The sequence below is a fragment of the Podarcis filfolensis genome (assembly GCF_964270895.1).
Source record: "Podarcis filfolensis genome assembly, chromosome: 5".
NCBI lineage: Eukaryota > Metazoa > Chordata > Lepidosauria > Squamata > Lacertidae > Podarcis > Podarcis filfolensis.
Window position 1 is genome coordinate 91,210,108 of NC_139608.1, and position 17,933 is coordinate 91,228,040.

Sequence of the window (17,933 nt, forward strand, 5' to 3'; positions counted from 1 at the left end):
ACCTATTAAGCTCCTGCTCCACTTTTCGTTGGTAAAGGACACCTTCTCTTAAGATCGCTGTTGTGTTTAGTTTCACAGGTACGTTGTCAATCTGCCAGGAAATTTAGCACATAAATAGAGAATTACGAAAAGAATTACAAAAGCAATAACAAATCTTCGAATGATTTAAATATAATAAAGGCAGTTTAAAAAGTAAAGGTAAAGGGACCCCTGACCATTAGGTCCAGTCGTGACCGACTCTGGGGTTGTGGCGCTCATCTCGCTTTACTGGCAGGGGAGCCGGCATACAGCTTCAGGGTCATGCGGCCAGCATGACTAAGCCGCTTCTGGCAAACCAGAGCAGCGCACGGAAACGCCGTTTACCTTCCCGCCAGAGCGGTACCTATTTATCTACTTGCACTTTGACGTGCTTTTGAACTGTTAGGTTGGCAGGAGCAGGGACCGAACAACAGAAGCTCACCCCGTTGTGGGGATTCGAACCGCCAACCTTCTGATCGGCAAGTCCTAGGCTCTGCGGTTTAACCCACAGCGCCACCCGCGTCCCAAAAGGCGGTTTAGAAAAGCTTTAATAAATGGTGCTGAAAGTTTGAATCCACAGCTGATATTCTTACTGCTTAAAAAGGTAAAGGGACCCCTGACCATTAGGTCCAGTCGTGGCCGACTCTGGGGTTGCAGCGCTCATCTCGCTTTATTGGCAGAGGAAGCCGGTGTACAGCTTCCGGGTCATGTGGCCAGCATGACTAAGCCACTTCTTTTTTTTTTAAATACATATTTATTAAGGTTTTACAAAACAAAGAATTCATCATTTCAAAATATATCATTTCCATACATAAAGCTCAAGAAAAACAAAAATATATGACAGAAAAAAAGAAAAGAAGAGAAATAGAAAAACAGAAAAAAGAAAAACACTCTTTCTTAAATTTATAAAGTTCCATGCCCCTCTGTCTTGACCTCCTCACATCCCCCTTTTTTGTGTTCCACTTTACTCCAATCAGATTCAGCAAATTCAAAACCTTGTTTCAACCATACTTAATGTTATATTCTAATTATTATGTCCCCATTTTCCATTTTTTTAATCCGTACCTCATCTTATAAAATATGACATAATATTGTTCTGTTCATAACCCCTTATCCTTTTTTTTCTTAGATTCTTCTTTTCACACACCTTTGACCAAAGTCACACAAACCCTGTTGCTTTTACTTCCCACATCCTATTGACACTCAAAGATTTTACAGTGTTTTTGTAGATAGTCCTTAAACTTTTTCCAGTCCTGTTCCATCATTTCTTCTCCCTGGTCACGGATTCTGCCAGTCATTTCAGCCATCTCCATGTAGTCTATCACTTGCGTCTGCCATTCCTCCACGGTGGGTAGATCCTGTGTCTTCCAATATTTAGCTAAAAGTATTCTTGCTGCTGTTGTTGCATACATAAAGAATGTTCTATCTTTCTTTGGCACCCATTGGCCAACTATGCCCAAGAGAAAGGCCTCTGGTTTCTTAGGGAAGGTACTTTTAAATACTTTCTTAAGTTCATTATATATCATTTCCCAGTAAGCCTTAACTCTTGGGCAAGTCCACCAGAGGTGAAAGAATGTTCCCTCAGCTTCTTTGCATTTCCAACATTTATTGTCAGGCAGGTGATAAATTTTAGCAAGCTTGACTGGGGTCATGTACCACCTGTAAATCATTTTCATAATGTTCTCCTTTAAGGCAATACATGCCGTAAATTTCATACCGGTGGTCCACAACTGCTCCCAATCAGCAAACATAATATTATGACCTAGATCCTGCGCCCATTTGATCATTGCTGATTTGACCGTTTCATCCTGCGTGTTCCATTTCAACAGCAAGTTATACATCTTTGACAAAATCTTAGTTTTTGGTTCTAACAGTTCTGTTTCCAATTTCGATTTATCCACCTGGAAGCCAATTTTTCTATCCAAATTATAGGCCTCTCTTATTTGATAGTAATGAAGCCAATCTCGCACTTTGTCTTTTAATTTTTCAAAACTCTGCAGTTTCAATCTGTCACCTTCTTGTTCCAAAATTTCCCAATATTTTGGCCATTTAGCCTCCATATTGAGCTTTTTCTGAGCCTTAGCTTCCATAGGTGACAACCACCTTGGGGTTTTACTTTCCAGCAAGTCTTTATATCTTATCCAGACATTAAACAAAGATTTTCTGACAATATGGTTTTTGAATGCCTTATGAGCTTTAACCTTGTCGTACCAAAGATATGCATGCCACCCAAAAACATTATTAAAACCTTCCAAATCCAAAATGTCTGTATTTTCAAGAAGCAGCCAGTCTTTCAGCCAGCAAAATGCTGCTGATTCATAATACAATTTAAGATCTGGCAGGGCAAATCCACCTCTTTCTTTTGCATCTGTTAAAATTTTAAACTTAATTCTAGGTTTCTTGCCCTGCCAGACAAATCTAGAGATATCTCTCTGCCACTTCTTGAAACAATCCATCTTGTCCAAAATTTGCAAGGATTGAAATAAAAATAGCATTTTAGGCAATACATTCATTTTTATAGCTGCAATTCGACCCAACAAGGAAAGCTTCAAGTTAGACCAGATTTCTAAATCTTTTTTAACTTCTGCCCAACATTTCTCATAGTTCTCTTTAAATAAATTCAAATTTTTCGCCGTCATATTAATCCCTAGGTATTTCACTTTCTTAACCACCATTAAACCTGTTTCATTCTGAAACCTATCCTTTTCCATTGGAGTTAAATTCTTCTCTAATACTTTAGTTTTTACCCTGTTTAATCTAAATCCCGCCACATGACCAAATTCTTTAATCAGTTCCAAAGCTCTTTTCATACTGGATTCCGGCTCCTGTAAAGTTAGAACCAAATCATCTGCAAAGGCTTTCAATTTATATTGTTTGGCTCCGACCTGAATACCTTTTACAAATCGGTCCCCTCTTATCATGTTTAACAGCACCTCCAGGACCAAGATAAATAATAATGGAGAGATAGGGCAGCCCTGACGTGTTCCTTTTTCTATCCTAAAATCTTCAGTCACCACATTGTTTACAATCAATTTCGCTTTTTGTTCTGAATATATTGCTCCTATACCATTTTCGAACCCCTGACCCACTCCCATCCCTTTCAAATTTTTCTTCATAAAACTCCAAGAGATGTTATCAAAGGCTTTCTCCGCATCAATAAAAACTAAAACAGCTTTCGTGTTGATATTCCTTTGCAACAGCTCCAGAATGTCAATTATATTCCTTGTGTTATCAGACAAGTGTCTGCCTGGGAGAAAGCCTGCCTGGTCCTTATGTATTACTTCCATTAATACTTTTTTAAGTCTGTTAGCTAAAATGTCTGCAAAGATTTTGTAATCCACATTCAAAAGGGAGATGGGACGGTAGTTCTTTAGTTGTGTCTTTTCAGCTTCTGTCTTGGGTATCAATGTGATGTATGCTTCTTTCCACGATTCAGGCGCCTTTTTCCCTTCCAAAATCTCATTGCACACCTCCTTTAATGGTTGAATTAAGAGATCTTTCAAAGTTCTGTAGTATTTGGAGGTTAGTCCGTCCGGTCCTGGAGATTTGCCCAGTTGCATATTCTGAATGGCACCTTCAATTTCTTGTTCTGTGATTTGCTGGTTCAATACTAATTTATTTTCTAAAGATATTTTTTGTAATCCATTGGTTCTTAGAAATTGGTCTATCTCAGTTTCTTTCTGCGGCCCTTGCGTGTAGAGTTGTTTAAAATATCTCTGAAAGCACCTTCTAATCTCCTCCGGTTCTGTATGTTTTTTCCATTGATCTCAAGATTTGTGATCGTATTTAACTTCTGTCTTTTTTTCAGTTGCCACGCCAATAATTTCCCACATTTATTAGCTGACTCAAAAGTCTTTTGTCTCATTTGTTTAATTTTCCACTCTATTTCTTCATTAATCAATTTCATGTATTGCACCTGATATAACTTGATCTCTCTTAAAATCTCTTTTGAGTTTGGTTTAACTCTTAGCTTCTTCTCCCCTTGTTTTATTTTTTCCAAAATTTTCGTTTTCTTCTCATTTTGAGATCTCTTTTTTATTGCATTCTGTTGAATCAAGAACCCTCTCATGACCGCTTTGCTTGCGTCCCAAACTGTTCTTTTTTCAACCGTAGTTCTCATATTGATTTCAAAATAGTCTTTCAGAGTCTTTTGGGCCTTCCTTACGATATCTTGGTTTCTTAGTAAGGTGTCATTCATCCTCCATCTGAAGGAACCGATAGGTGTTAGTTTCATTTCCATCTTTACCGCGTTATGGTCGGAGCAGGTTTTTGGGCAGATTTCCACCTTTTTTATTTTAGGTGCCAGGCCTCTAGTTGTCCAAATTTGGTCGATCCTTGTCCATGTCATTTTGGCTTCAGAAAAGAATGTTCCCTCTCTACCTAGGGGATTTTTGGTCCTCCAAATATCAATTAAGTCCATATTGTCAGTCAGTTCAAAAAAGGTTTTTGGTAGTCTGCCCTCTTTCGTTATGGTCTGTCTTTGTGCTTTATCCATGTTCGTAGACACCACTCCATTCATGTCTCCCATCATAATAATATTATTATAGTCAATAAAGTCCATCAACGTCTCATGCAATTTCTTGTAAAACTCTGATTTCCCCTCATTTGGTGCATAAACTCCTAAGATCAGAAATTTCTCTCCTTGTGTTTGGATTTCTATTGCCAATATTCTTCCTTGTTCATCTTTAAAAAGAAGCTTTGGTGATAGGCTTTCTTTTGCATAAATTGCCACACCTCTCTTTTTAACCTTGTCTGATGAGATAAATTCTTGGCCTAATTTTTTATTAATTAACACCTTTCTGTGCAGCCTAATCACATGTGTTTCCTGCAAGCAAATTATGTCCAATTGTTCCTTTTTTAATAAATGAAAAACCTTCTTCCTCTTTTCCGGGGAGTTTAGACCGTTGGTATTCCAACTTAGTAGTTGCAGAGACATGTTGAGATGGTGTTATTTTCCTCCTGTTGCTCCCAGAAGTGGCGTGTCTTTAGGATCTTTCAATTCCCCAGGTGCAGGTATTTGACTTGATGATCCCGATCCTGGATCGCTTGGCTCTTCAATCCCTTTCTGAAGGTCTTCTCCGTAGTCGTTCAAAAATTTGTCTTTATCTTCCACCGATTTGATTTTAACTTTTTTCCCTCTGAAGGTAAAGGAAATCCCTTGGGGGAATTCCCATCTGAAGATAACCCTGTTGCTTCTCAGAAGTTGCACCAGATCACCGTAATTCACTCTGAGCTCCAACAAATGCTTAGGAATATCCTTATAAATTTCCAACCTTGATTCTTGGATCTCTAATGGTGTCTTGAAATGCGCACTCAGGATTTTGTCTCTTTCCTCCCTCGTTCTGAGGGAGATTAGACAGTCTCTCGACTTAATCTTCCTCCCTCCCTTTCCCAATCTGAATGCGCTCACAATTTTAAAGTCCTTTTCTTCTTCCAAGGGCCAAAATTGTGTAAATTCCTTCGTGAGGTACTCAGTTAGATTTTCATTATCAATTTCCGGTACAGATCTGATCCTTAAATTGTTTTCCTTATTTTTCAGTTCGATCATAGACAGCAGTGCCTGGTGTTCTCCTATCTGTTTGCGCATAGGTTTGATTTCTCCCTGAACTTCTTCAACTTTCTGCTTTGCCTCTTCAGCAATTTTACGGTTTGCAGTAGTGTCTTCCACCAGCTTTCCAATAGTTTGTGCATTTAAGTTTACTTGTTGAGTCAGGTTATTAATGCTTGCGGTGTTTTGGTCTATCTTATCTGACTGATCAGAAACTTGTTTACTTAAACCTTCCAACTTTTCAAATATTTTATTTAACACTGAAGTAAAGTCCCCACCTGAGGCCATTCCTTCCGGCCTAGGTTGTTCTATATCTTCCACTTGTGCCACAGGAATTGTGGGGACAGAGGATCTGCGCAGCTGAGAAGTTAAAGTAGTTTGCAATGTTTTGGCTTTGGCTGATCTTGTCCTTCCGCTCATAACCCTTCTTATCTATGCGTCAAGGTCGGTCTCACAGTCTGTCTTTCTCATGGAAATCCCCAAATCAACAGATGGAAAATTCCCCCAGTAGGTTGCCAAACCAAATTATTCCACTAGAGGGATACTGTAGTCAGGAAAGCTCAAAAATGACGCAGTTCATAAAAGTTAAGAGTTCCCTCTAGACGTTAAACAATATCCAATTTGTAAAAGACCTTCAGACTCCTCTTAAATTCCTTAGATTTCGACAGAGTTACTCTTTAGCAAAGATGAGTTGTCTCAGCCAAGTGCGAGATATAAAGTAACAGTTCCAAAGTAGCCTTCAAATTCCAAACCCTGGCAGCTCAGTAGCCAGGGATTCAATGTTCTACAGTCCCAAAGTTCAAAGGAATCGGCTGGAAAAAGCTGATTTTTCACCCCTCCACCCCTCAATAAAATTGAGAGGGGATCTTCAAAGCTTGATGTGGGAGTTTGCAACTTATTTATCCCAAAGTCTGAGGCTTGGGTTTTTAAAGAGTCTTTGCTTTGTTCTTGAAACAAAACCCGGGAGACGGACTTCCTGGTTGCGTCTCCCGCTTGTGTGCCAAATTCTTAAATTTATCTTCATAAATCAAATAAAGTCCTCCACTTACGGGTTGAAGTTTGTAGCCAAATAGTCCCAGGAAAAGGGTCAGCGCTCACCGGCAGCAGCTTAGCGGCATCACTCCGCAAAAAGAGCGATCGACTCACAACGCCGCGCCACCCCCGACACGGTCCGGAGCTCCTTACGGGGTCCCTTCACGTCGCGGAGGAGCGCTACAGGCGCCCGCCGAGTCCCACGACCACAGGCTATCCCCACCTGTGGGTTTCTAGCAGGGGTCTCCGCTTTGCCGTAGCGGACGACCCGTTTCTGCGGAGCTTCCCCTTCACGAGTGGAAGGGGACCGCCATTACCGTTCGCGCCGCCCCCGGAAGATCCATGACTAAGCCACTTCTGGCGAACCAGAGCAGCGCACGGAAATACCGTTTACCTTCCCGCTGGAGCGGTACCTATTTATCTACTTGCACTTTGAGGTGCTTTCGAACTGCTAGGTTGGCAGGAGCAGGGACCGAACAATGGAAGCTCACCCCATCGAGGGGATTTGAACCACTGACCTTCTGATCGGCAAGTCCTAGGCTCTGTGATTTAACCCACAGCGCCACCCGCGTCCCTTACTTTACTTTACCTTACCTTACCTTACCTTACCTTACCTTACTTTACTTTACCAGCCAGTAAAATTCTAAAGAACTTTTTAAGGACTTCAGATGGTTAATGTAATACCTTAATTTGTATTCTGAACACTTCAGCATACCCCATGTATAACACTGAGCTAAGGGTATGATGGACAAGGAAAATATCATTAAAACCGGGATTCTTACCTAACTAAGATATTTAATTATTAAAGAGAGGTGTGCCTTTAATTGCAGAACTATTAACTTTTATACCAAATCTGAAATTTTACCTCTTATTTCCTGCTGGTTGGAACATCAGGATAACATAATCAAACAAGTTGCTCACCTCCCCTTGGATCTTCTGAGCTTGAAAGGTCTCCGGAACAGTCTGAATTATACCCTAAAAATATAATATAATATAAATATAATAATTATTTCATTTAGTGGTATATTGCCTCTGAATACGAAAAGTCAGTATTTATTTATTTTACGTAAGTTCTATCGCACACATTCTCCATAAATTTATGTCCCGACGGTAACTAACAGAGTAGTAAGAAAAATAACACTGATGCTACTAATACTATACTATACTATACTATACTATACTATACTATACTAATATACTAAGTTCAAAAGAACTAAAGCACTGGCAGCCAACTCAAATGTTTAATAGACAGCAAAATCACACTGTGGTAAATTTAAAATGGTAACATCAGCAGTTCTTGAAAGCCTGGGGGGAAAAATGCTTTAGCCTGGTGCCTAAATGATAGCTTGAAAATGTGGCAGCAGATAGATCAGGAAGGGCAAGAAAGAAACCCTAGCTGGAGAAGCAAAGTGCCCCATCTTCCTCCCCCCAGAAAGCCTTCAATTTGCTTACTTAGGGTTATGACAGGATGGGGAATGTGTGGTAGGTTACATTATTTATGTAATGTTTGCAACAACCCAATAAGGTGGTCCGGAGTTATATCCTTCCCCCCACTATTACAGGCCAAAGTGGGATTGAGGCTGGGGTAGAAATGTCTTGCCTAGGCCACTTAGTGAGCTTGTGGCCCCAATGAGATGTGTAGTATGCCCCACAGAGGACCTTAAGGTCCATAACCAGCAACACCCTAGTGGTCCCGGGCCCTAAGGAAGTTAGATTAGCCTCAACCAGAGCCAGGGCCTTTTCAACTCTGGCCCCGGCCTGGTGGAACGCTCTGTCTCATGAGACCAGGGCCCTGCAGGATCTGATTTCTTTCCACAGGGCCTGTAAGACAGAGTTGCTCCACCTGGCCTTTGGCTTGGAGCCAATTTGATTCCCTCCCCCTCTTTCTTTTTTCTTTTTCCTTTCTCCTCCTGTGATGAGGCTGCATTTTAATATTTTAATGTTTCAATATTTTAATGTTGTATTTTAATCTTGTTTTTAAGTTGTAATCATTCAGCTTGTTTTTATTATTGCTTGTTAGCCGCCCTGAGCCTGGCCTTGGCTGGTGAGGGCGGGGTATGAATAAAAATTAGTAGTAGTAGTAGCAGTAGTAGTAGAAGTATTAGGAACTAACTGGCTCATAGCTGCAATCCAAGACAGGATTACACTGTATTCTATACTAGTTGTGTTGTTTTAATAGTCAATACAAAAACTGCAGTTCAATATTATGATCTCAACAAGGAAATCTCAATAAAATGATTGATCCTAACATCCCAATACTAGAGGCAGGCTTATTATTCATTCCCACACTACTGAATATGTATATTCATGCTGATTTTACTTACAGCACCACAGTGACATCCAGGTTTGGGGGCTGCACAGGAGAACTGGTTAACATTTGCTTCCAGCAGCAGTTCCTAAAGGGGACACAATAATTTCAGTAACATGATACCCTTCCCCACTTTGTGCAGTGGGGGCGCAGCGGGTGGAGAAAGAGAAGATGAAGTGAAAGTGGATGTTCGGCTGTGTGAAAACATCAATGAAGATATTAATGGTAAGCTAGGGGTGAAAAGGTTTAACAGTTTGTGGGGAGAGTAGATCAAATGCATCCAGGGTAGAGGACTGGGATGAATTGAAGATGCAAAGTACAGTGGTGCCTCGCAAGACGAAATAATCCGTTCCGCGAGTCTCTTCGTCTTGCGGTTTTTTCGTCTTGCGAAGCACGGCTATTAGCGGCTTAGCGGCTATTAGCGGCTTAGCAGCTTAGCGGCTATTAACGGCTTAGCGGCTATTAGCGGCTTAAAGAAAACAAGGAAACAAAGGAACAAAGGAAACAAACTCGCAAGAACTCACAAGACGTTTCGTCTTGCGAAGCAAGCCCATAGGGAAAATCGTCTAGCGAAGCGACGCAAAAACCGAAAAACCCTTTCGTCTTGCGCATTTTTCGTTTTGCGAGGCATTCGTTTTGCGGGGCACCACTGTAGAGTGTCTAAAGGTCCCCGGAGACATCATTTTTACTGCAAATCCATGGTTATTTGTGCGTGCAAGCAACTTTTGGAAAGCCTCTCCTTCCGGAGGGGAGGAGTTGTGACCGGGAGCCGATTCCCGCATCACGCAGGGGGCATTCCACCCCCTGCCCTGCTATCGTCGCTGGCGCACCGCGCCCCCGGATGGGCACCCAATAGGGTGACAGTGCGGGGGCGTGGTTTAGCCGCTCAAATGCAGCCGCGCCAGTTCTCCCCGCCATTGCGCTCCGATTTTCCTCGAGTCACCCACCCACCACTCCCTTTAGGGCGTAGCTTCTCGCTTGACCTTGCTATGGACCCACGGTTGGTCACCCTGGTTGCCTAGGGGGCCTTGTAGGAGTTTTTTCCAATTGGCAAATTGGCACCGGCCTCTTGGTTTTTTTCGCCTATCTCATAGCAATCGTCACAACTTTCTTGGTATTTGGCGGTTAGGCATTGGAATGTGTTGATGGTGAATGAAAGGGCAAGGTGTGGCCATCGCCTACCCCTTCACTTATGGGTATTCCGTTAAAGGAATCTGGCAGTCGTGGATCCTGTCTGATGCCCTGTGGGGCGGGGGGCAATGGCACGACCCCCAGTGACATCAGGGGAGAGCTTATAGTTGTGTTTGCATCAGCAGGCTCCCCCTACTGGTGGTTAACCCTCTTCAGACTCACCCCTCTCCGAGTGGGTGGAGTCATATTTGTGGTTTTCCAATGCCTAAGCCAATACCTCTCACATGCTGTAATCAATAAAGTTGTGGCCTTTTCTAGCGCATTAACCTTATATATATATATTATTATTATTATTAATTATTATTATTATTATTATTATATTGTGTCCACGTGTCTTTATTATTCCCAAGCGGGGGTCGGGTCCTCGAATCACAAGTGGTTTTCCAACTGCCCCACTCTTTTCTGCTCTTCACCGCTGAATTGGAGCAAATGTCAATCCACAAAAAACCTACTTGACGTTCAGTTTCCCCTGAAGGAAAGTGGTGGGGCAAGCAGCAGTGCGGACAAGCCCTAAACAGATTACAAAGAGATAATACTGAACTTGCCTCTGCTTTGCGACGATTCTTCAGTTTAATTCCTTCTAGCTGCTGCTTCAGTTTTTGGGGTTTATAAGTACTTTTAGGAACCTAGGCACACAGAAGCAATAATTTAGAGTTAGAAAGTACTAGGTAACAAAGAGGTCTGAAAGGATTTGAATAACATATATTTCAATAGTTTGCTTTAGAACTAAAGAAAACCCCTGCTGATTTAGACCAAAGGCATATCTAGTCCAGCATCCTGTTTTTGACAATGCCTAACCAATTTCTTCTGGGAAGCCCACAAGCAAAGTGTGAGCACAGTAAGCACCACTTTCCCATTGCTTGCCAGCAACTAGTATTCAGTGGCAGGGTGGATTTGATTTAAATCAAATTTATTTAAATCACGGTTTAAATCACTAGTCAGTAAGACTTGATTTAAATCATTTTTTTACAGAAAGACTCATTCTTGCTGGTATCATCTTAATACTTACAACCAGATGAAGGTTTCATTTTTGGAATAATAATTTTTCAGAGTAGTTTTTACAGTTATATTAAAAATTACTGATTTGGTTATACTATGAGAAATACATAGACAGATAATTAGGAAATTATTGTGAGGTTTCATAAGTTAACTGTTTATATCTGGACAACTTTTCTGCTGTGCTTTATTGGAAGGAGAAAAATAATCATTTCCTTAATAACAATTTATTGAATTAAAACAATAACATTATAGCATATGTATCCATATTTGTTAACGGATGTGGTTAAACAATTTTTTAAAACTACTTTGAGTTTTAGCACACATGAAAAACTTAAAATGAATCCTTATTTCCTGATGAATAGCCTTTGGACTGTAATGTAACTTAAATGGATAACTATCTTTAGAAGGATTTTTCCCTCAAAAGCATTTTATTTTAAAAATCCAATTTAATTTTTTTTAAAAATCCGATTTAAATTTTAAAAAACAATTATATATGTGTGTGTGTGTGTGTGTGTGTAATCATTTATTTTTATCCACCCTGTTCAGTGGCATATTGCTTTCAAATCTACAGTTTCCATATAGTCATCGTGACAAGTAGACATTGAGAGCTCCATGATCATTCATGGCTTTGCTTAATATTCTTTTAAAGCTGTGGCCACCAGCACATCTGGTGTACTTTCTTTTCTGGATCTACTTCCAGTCCCAATTATAGTATTATGAGAAAGTATAGGTGCCGGGTATCGCCCAACTTCGGGGGTACCTGGCGTGTACACATATGGCCCAGGGAGGCCCAATAGGGTCTGCCACAGGGAAACCCACTGGGGTCCACCGCAGCTGCAGGTATCTCTGGCAAGGCCCAATGGCCCTACAGAAAAACAAGATTTTTATAGGATTCATCTTCAATAACTAATACGTAGCGCTTTCTTCAACTGAGGTTTGCCTTTTAGAGTCTGTTAATTTATTTAGGGTTCAGATATTATCAGAAATCAGACAAACTTTCTTTGGTAAAAAAGCAGCACTCACAGGCTTCGTTTTTTCTACTTGTGGAATTAGCTCAGGAACCATAATAGCTCGTGGATTAGGGACTGTCAAGTTAAACGCCTTTGGTTCAGTTGTCTTTGACGCTGTAGCAGTGCATTTAATTGATTTGTCATCAAGCTGATCGATCAGTTGTTTCACTTTGGGCTGCCATCTTCAAACAAAAAGAATATATAACCTTATTTTCATTTTTTATCTTATATTATTTTCTAACAATGGAAGGGAGGAATCACAGTTCAGCGGGAAGTACATTTTTTGTATGTAGAAGTTTCTAGGTTAAATTCCTGGAACCTCCAGTTAAAAGAATCAGGTCATGTGAAACACCTCTCCCTTGAGAGTTGAAGCCATCTGAGTTAGGTGGAGAAACAGTCTGACATGGTTAAAATCAAGTCCATTTATGCCTGTTAACTTTGGTAAATATAAACTCTATACAGTTTTCCCCAATGCCTTTTAAATTTTTATTTACCCTGTCTTTTAGGTTGAGGATAATATAAACATTAATATAGAATGTCTTCCAGTTTCATGAAATCCATGACCATATCATATGTGGCCTGAATGACCCCATTTGTAGTAAATTTTTGGGAAGTACAGTTTCAAGTATTCGATGTTGAGATCCACATTTCCTCAGCATACAATTTCCAATGGAATGCACCAATTGGACTCTGGGAAGTGCCTGTGATGCTATACTACCCAACAGCAAGATAATGAGGTCTCCCTGCTACCCGTCAGAGAATCCAGCAGGCCGTATAAAGGGCAGCCTTATTTTGTAACGTCTATTGGAGGATGTCTTCTCCCAACACCAAAAAACACCAATCTGAAGCTGCTAATCTTTAAAAAAATGTACAATCAAGAATACACACCACTCAGTCACCTCTTACTTATTTTAAGGTAGGAAAGTACAAGAGACAACCCACCACTCCCCTACCCTCAAATACATAAAACGAATATGAATTTAAGAGTTTTAGATGGCTTAAAGAAGGAAGGGGTTGCCCTCCATAATATGGATTACAGAGAAAAGTGAATCCCTTTTACTTTCCCCATTACAACCCCTGGACCTATATGTCTGCCATTTGGGAGGTTTAATCCACTCGGGAGGGATGGGATTCCTGTGCCTTAAAAAAAAATCTAATTCTGCCCAAAGGGGAGCAAGTTATAACTAGATTCCCTAGAAGAGTGAACCCAGAGGCACAGAGCTTTATTTTATACAGAGTAGCTTGGAATCTGGGACCCGGGTGGCACTGTGGGTTAAACTACAGAGCCTAGGACTTGCCGATCAGAAGGTCGGCGGTTCGAATCCCCGCAACGGGGTGAGCTCCCGTTGCTCGGTCCCTGCTCCTGCCCACCTAGCAGTTCGAAAGCACATCAAAGTGCAAGTAGATAAATAGGTACCGCTCTGGCAGGAAGGTAAACGGCGTTTCCGTGAGCTGCTCTGGTTCGCCAGAAGCGGCTTAGTCATGCTGGCCACATGACCCGGAAGCTGTATGCCGGCTCCCTCGGCCAATAAAGCGAGATGAGAGCCGCAACCCCAGAGTCGGCCACGACAGGACCTAATGGTCAGGGGTCCCTTTACCTAGCTTGGAATCTAAATTACAAATCAAAATGGACAGAGCGAGTCAAAAACATATTGGATTGTTATTATTGTTTAAAACACAGATACAAGATAAATTTTGGTCCCTGTGCACTACCCCTAGTAAGTAGTATCATGAAGAGGAGGCCAAGCAGAGGATACATAACCCACCAGGATTTCTCTGTCTGAACCCCTGGAGAGCTGCTGACTGTAAGTCTAAACAACACTTAGCTAGAGGATCCAATGGTCTGACTTGGTATAAGGCAGCTTCCCCTGTTCCTAAGAACCTTAATAACAAGAGGTTTACAGAGAAATGGTCATGCAGCACCGAACTGATGCGGAAACCACAGTGCCCAACAGCTGACTCAGACACTTCCTGTATGGCAAAGCAGGAGGGCCAATGCACTACAGCTACTTAGGCTGCTTTCCTATGCACACTTACCTGGGAGTAAGCTCTATGGAACACAGCTTACTAAATAAATAAATATGCATAGGTTTGCACTGTTCACAACTTCAATGTTCAAAGTTTCTGCTTCTGCTTGTTTTGGGTCACTAATAAAGTCCCATATTTACGTTTTATTCTGAGTAACTTTTGTTTTCCTTGCTTATTATTAGTTGTTATTATTGTTATTGTTATCATGCATTACATTTGTTAGTTGCTATACACAAAGGTTTAAAAGCAAGTTAAAGAGATAGAATACAAATCAGATAAAATCCATTAAAAGCCAGAAAATGTAAAAACAAAATACAATATGAATTCCTAAAAATGCTCAACAACACAGAGGTAGCCAAGGCAGCTTCCATGGCAAAACCAGGGCTGAATTCTGATTGAAATGGAGCTAAAAAAAATCAGTTACATCCAAGAAAGCCTGGAGCTAGTTAGTGACCACCCACTCAAAAATCCTGCCCAGGAAATGGACAATATTAATTTAAATTTCTGGATTTATAAGGAATGTCCTTACCACTGCTGCCTTTACTTTATTTACTTAGAGCATTTGTACCTGCTCTTCAGCCAAAAAGGCTCCCCGGAGGTGCCTGATGGAGCTGGGCCTCCAGGAAAGCGGAATCAATGAACCCTGCTTCCTAGCTCTCTTAGACACAAACGGACCATTTTCTATAGACTCCCTGACCCAAACCTCCTTGCTAACTTTTATCAGCCATAAGGGGCAAGGAGCCACGGTTTCCCATACTGGTCCTTGAGTCACAACAACCAAAATTTTGGCAACCAAACAGGACTAGACTGCACTCTAGAGACTTCTTGAGATTCACTTATGATGATAACCTAATCAAAGTCATGATGGGTCCAAGCAATTTTATCTTCAAAATGTTTTTCAAACAAGTCAAAGCAGGCCACTGTCTGTTCCACCTGCCGTAATGTAAAATGCCTCATTGCTACCTAGAAATAAACTCCACTGGGTGACATAGTGAAAATGCAATGGAAACAGCTATGTTCTTCTTCGCTGTCTTCGCTAACATTGAGTGGGCTCGTTCGTCTTGAGTTTTCATCCACTTGCATTCAAGCCACTGCCCAGCTTGTTTCATTGCCCTAAACTTTGGAATAAAACAAGCAGGCAAGTCAGAAAGGGTGCCTAGGGATGAATACGTCAGTGGCCTAGATCAGGTGTATATTCCACGGGTCATACTGGGATTTGACAAGACTGTCAGTCACATCAGATGGAAAATCCTACAGAGCTGTCTGGAAACCAACAGCCTCCATTAACCTCTGAGGGTAGATAATTGTATCAGGGCCTCCACTTCTGAGGAGGGGGGAAATGGCTAAAGCCATAATAATAATAATAATAATAATAATAATAATATTTATACTCTGCCCATCTGGCTGGGTTTCCCCAGCCACTCTGGGCAGCTTCCAACAAAGATTAAAAATACATTAAAACATCAGTCATTAAAAACTTCCCTAAATCTCAGCAGGATGTGATCTCACCTGTTGCATTCTCAGATCATCCTCTTTCTACCTGGCTGAGAAAATCAGATCAGGGCTGAGGACCATAGCTGTCAACTTACAGATTTGAAAATAAGGGACCAGCAGCCTCGAAAATAAGGGATCAGCAGCCAAAATAAGGGATTTTCTGGTCACAGGTATGTTCAGCTTCTGAGCCCCTCCGAGCCAAAGGCAGAAAGCCCAGCCAGCAGCCAAACGAAGCCTCAAGCGGTGGTTCCCACAGCGCAGCAACCCGGCAAAGGGGATGCAGCAAGGAAAACCACTGTCACCTCTCCACTGGGAAGCTCTGAGCAAAGGCGAGTCCCCAGGCAATGCGGCCGATTTGATCGGCACAAGGCATGCAAGCTCCACCGCCCAGTCGTTCTTAGACTCCTTATTGGGTGAGCAACGCAGCCAAGCAACACAGTTGGAGCCTCCCTCCTCCCTGGCCGGCACGGAGGGAGGGAGAGGAGCTGCTTCCTTTGAAACCCGGGAAATTTAAGGGACATCATCAATAAGGGACAGCAGCGGGACACGGCGCTGGGATAAGGGAGTTTCCCGCCAAATAAGGGACGGTTGACAACTATGCTGAGGACTGCCACATGATATTGGGACAGACCCATGGTTGTTATGGTGGCTGTCAGGGAACTGACATCGGAGCCAGAAGTGGAGGCAAGGCTCCGAAGCGATGCCGGAGAAGGGCCCAGCAGGGAGAGAGGGGACTCATCGTCTGGGGAAGGAAATCAGCGTAACACCAGGGATAAAGGGGGGCGGATGGGGGAATCGGAGAGGGGGCTCCAGGACTCTTCGCCGGAGACCAGCGGGGAGAGCACAGGTCCTCCGCTACCCACACCCACCCTGCGCAGAAGACTTCCGCACAGGGAAAGTAGGCGTAGACTTGGCATCAAAGAACTTCTTTGCTGGAAGGAGTTCAAGAAACGCCCACTGACGGATTCTGCTAGCGACTGAAACAGCCACGAAGTGAAGGGCTGTCCAGCCAGGAAAAGGTTTAACCAGGCAACCTCGCCAGGAGTGGCGGCAACTTACGCACGAGCAACCCCATATAACCATTGCAGTGGCCATGAAATTCTGAGACACCTCAGATTTAGTGGACTAGGCATGTATGTTGAGGTTCTCCAGAACCAACAGTTTGGGAGTCCTCAAGACCACATCTGAGACCACCTCTGTCGGCTCAGGCAGGAAGACAACTGGGCACCAAGGCAGGTGGTAAACCGACAGAATCCCTAATCTGTTCTGACTTCCCAGTAGAGACACACTAGATCCCAACTTAAGCAGACTGGAAGACTGGAAGAGAGATGGAATTTCTACAGACTACAGCCCCACCCTACCCCTCAAATCTGCCCTGATGATGCATCAATTACCCAGGTAAGACCAATTCCACCCTGTTTGCTTACCCAAGTCTTGGTAATACAAACAGTTCAGCCTCCTCACAAATAAGTATATAAATTATAAACTAACCACGGTGAACTGGATTTTTTGGGATGCAAGTGATGCTTAAGATAATCTAATTATCATTAATTTATTAACAGACACAAACTGCAATCCTATGCCGCTTTCTGGGAGTAATCACCATCAAACATAATGAGACTCACTTCTGATTTAACACAAATGGGATTGTACTGATTATTGCTTACCTTAGCAATGGTTCGATCCAGTTTTCTTTTACATAGGCAGAATCATATATCTGGTTCCATTCATCTTTTATCCATGTGTGCAAATTTACAACATCGAAAAAAAATCTAAGGAACTAAAAAGAATTTGCTTTAGTTAAGGAATTAAAATCAGAGAAAACCCAGTAGCCACCTTAAACATTGGGTCAGATATTGTACTTTGTTTGTCCTAATAACTGCATCCAGTGCTTTTTTCAGGGGGGGACGCAGGTGTATGCATACCCCTAAACATTTTGTGAATCTAAGCTTGGCCTCATTGAGGGGCAGTATCTCAATATGAGTAGGAAAATGAGAGTAGCCCTAAACATTTTTTTAGAAAAAAAGCACTGACTGCATCCAGTCCGCATCCGTTCCTATGTCTATTTGAATTCTGTTGAGATTACTGAATATCCTGCAACCACAGGGTTAGATTGAGAATTATCGGGGGTGGGGGTTATTGGGTTGTTGTTTTTATTTTGATTGTATACTTTGTGGTTTTCTATTCTGATTTTATCCTGTGAACCACCCTGAGACCTGAGGGTATTGGGCAATATATTAAATAAATAAATAAATATCTAGAAGAAGTTGAGAGGTAATTTTAGCTGATTTCTACTTCTTCCTGC

The 17,933-nt window shown here is 41.8% G+C and overlaps 1 protein-coding gene across 1 annotated transcript in view; it reads right to left on the reverse strand.

The window, feature by feature from the left end:
* The window catches only part of CFAP99 (cilia and flagella associated protein 99), a 52,576-nt gene that overhangs the window by 27,602 nt on the left and 7,041 nt on the right, over window positions 1-17,933 (reverse strand). Inside the window, exons 5-10 of the mRNA XM_083615639.1 lie at window positions 17,296-17,408; window positions 12,120-12,288; window positions 10,643-10,723; window positions 8,923-8,994; window positions 7,520-7,573; window positions 3-91 (exon numbers count right to left, since the gene is read on the reverse strand). Of these exons, the coding sequence (XP_083471765.1) occupies window positions 3-91; window positions 7,520-7,573; window positions 8,923-8,994; window positions 10,643-10,723; window positions 12,120-12,288; window positions 17,296-17,408 (578 nt within the window). The remainder of the gene's footprint in view (window positions 1-2; window positions 92-7,519; window positions 7,574-8,922; window positions 8,995-10,642; window positions 10,724-12,119; window positions 12,289-17,295; window positions 17,409-17,933) is intronic.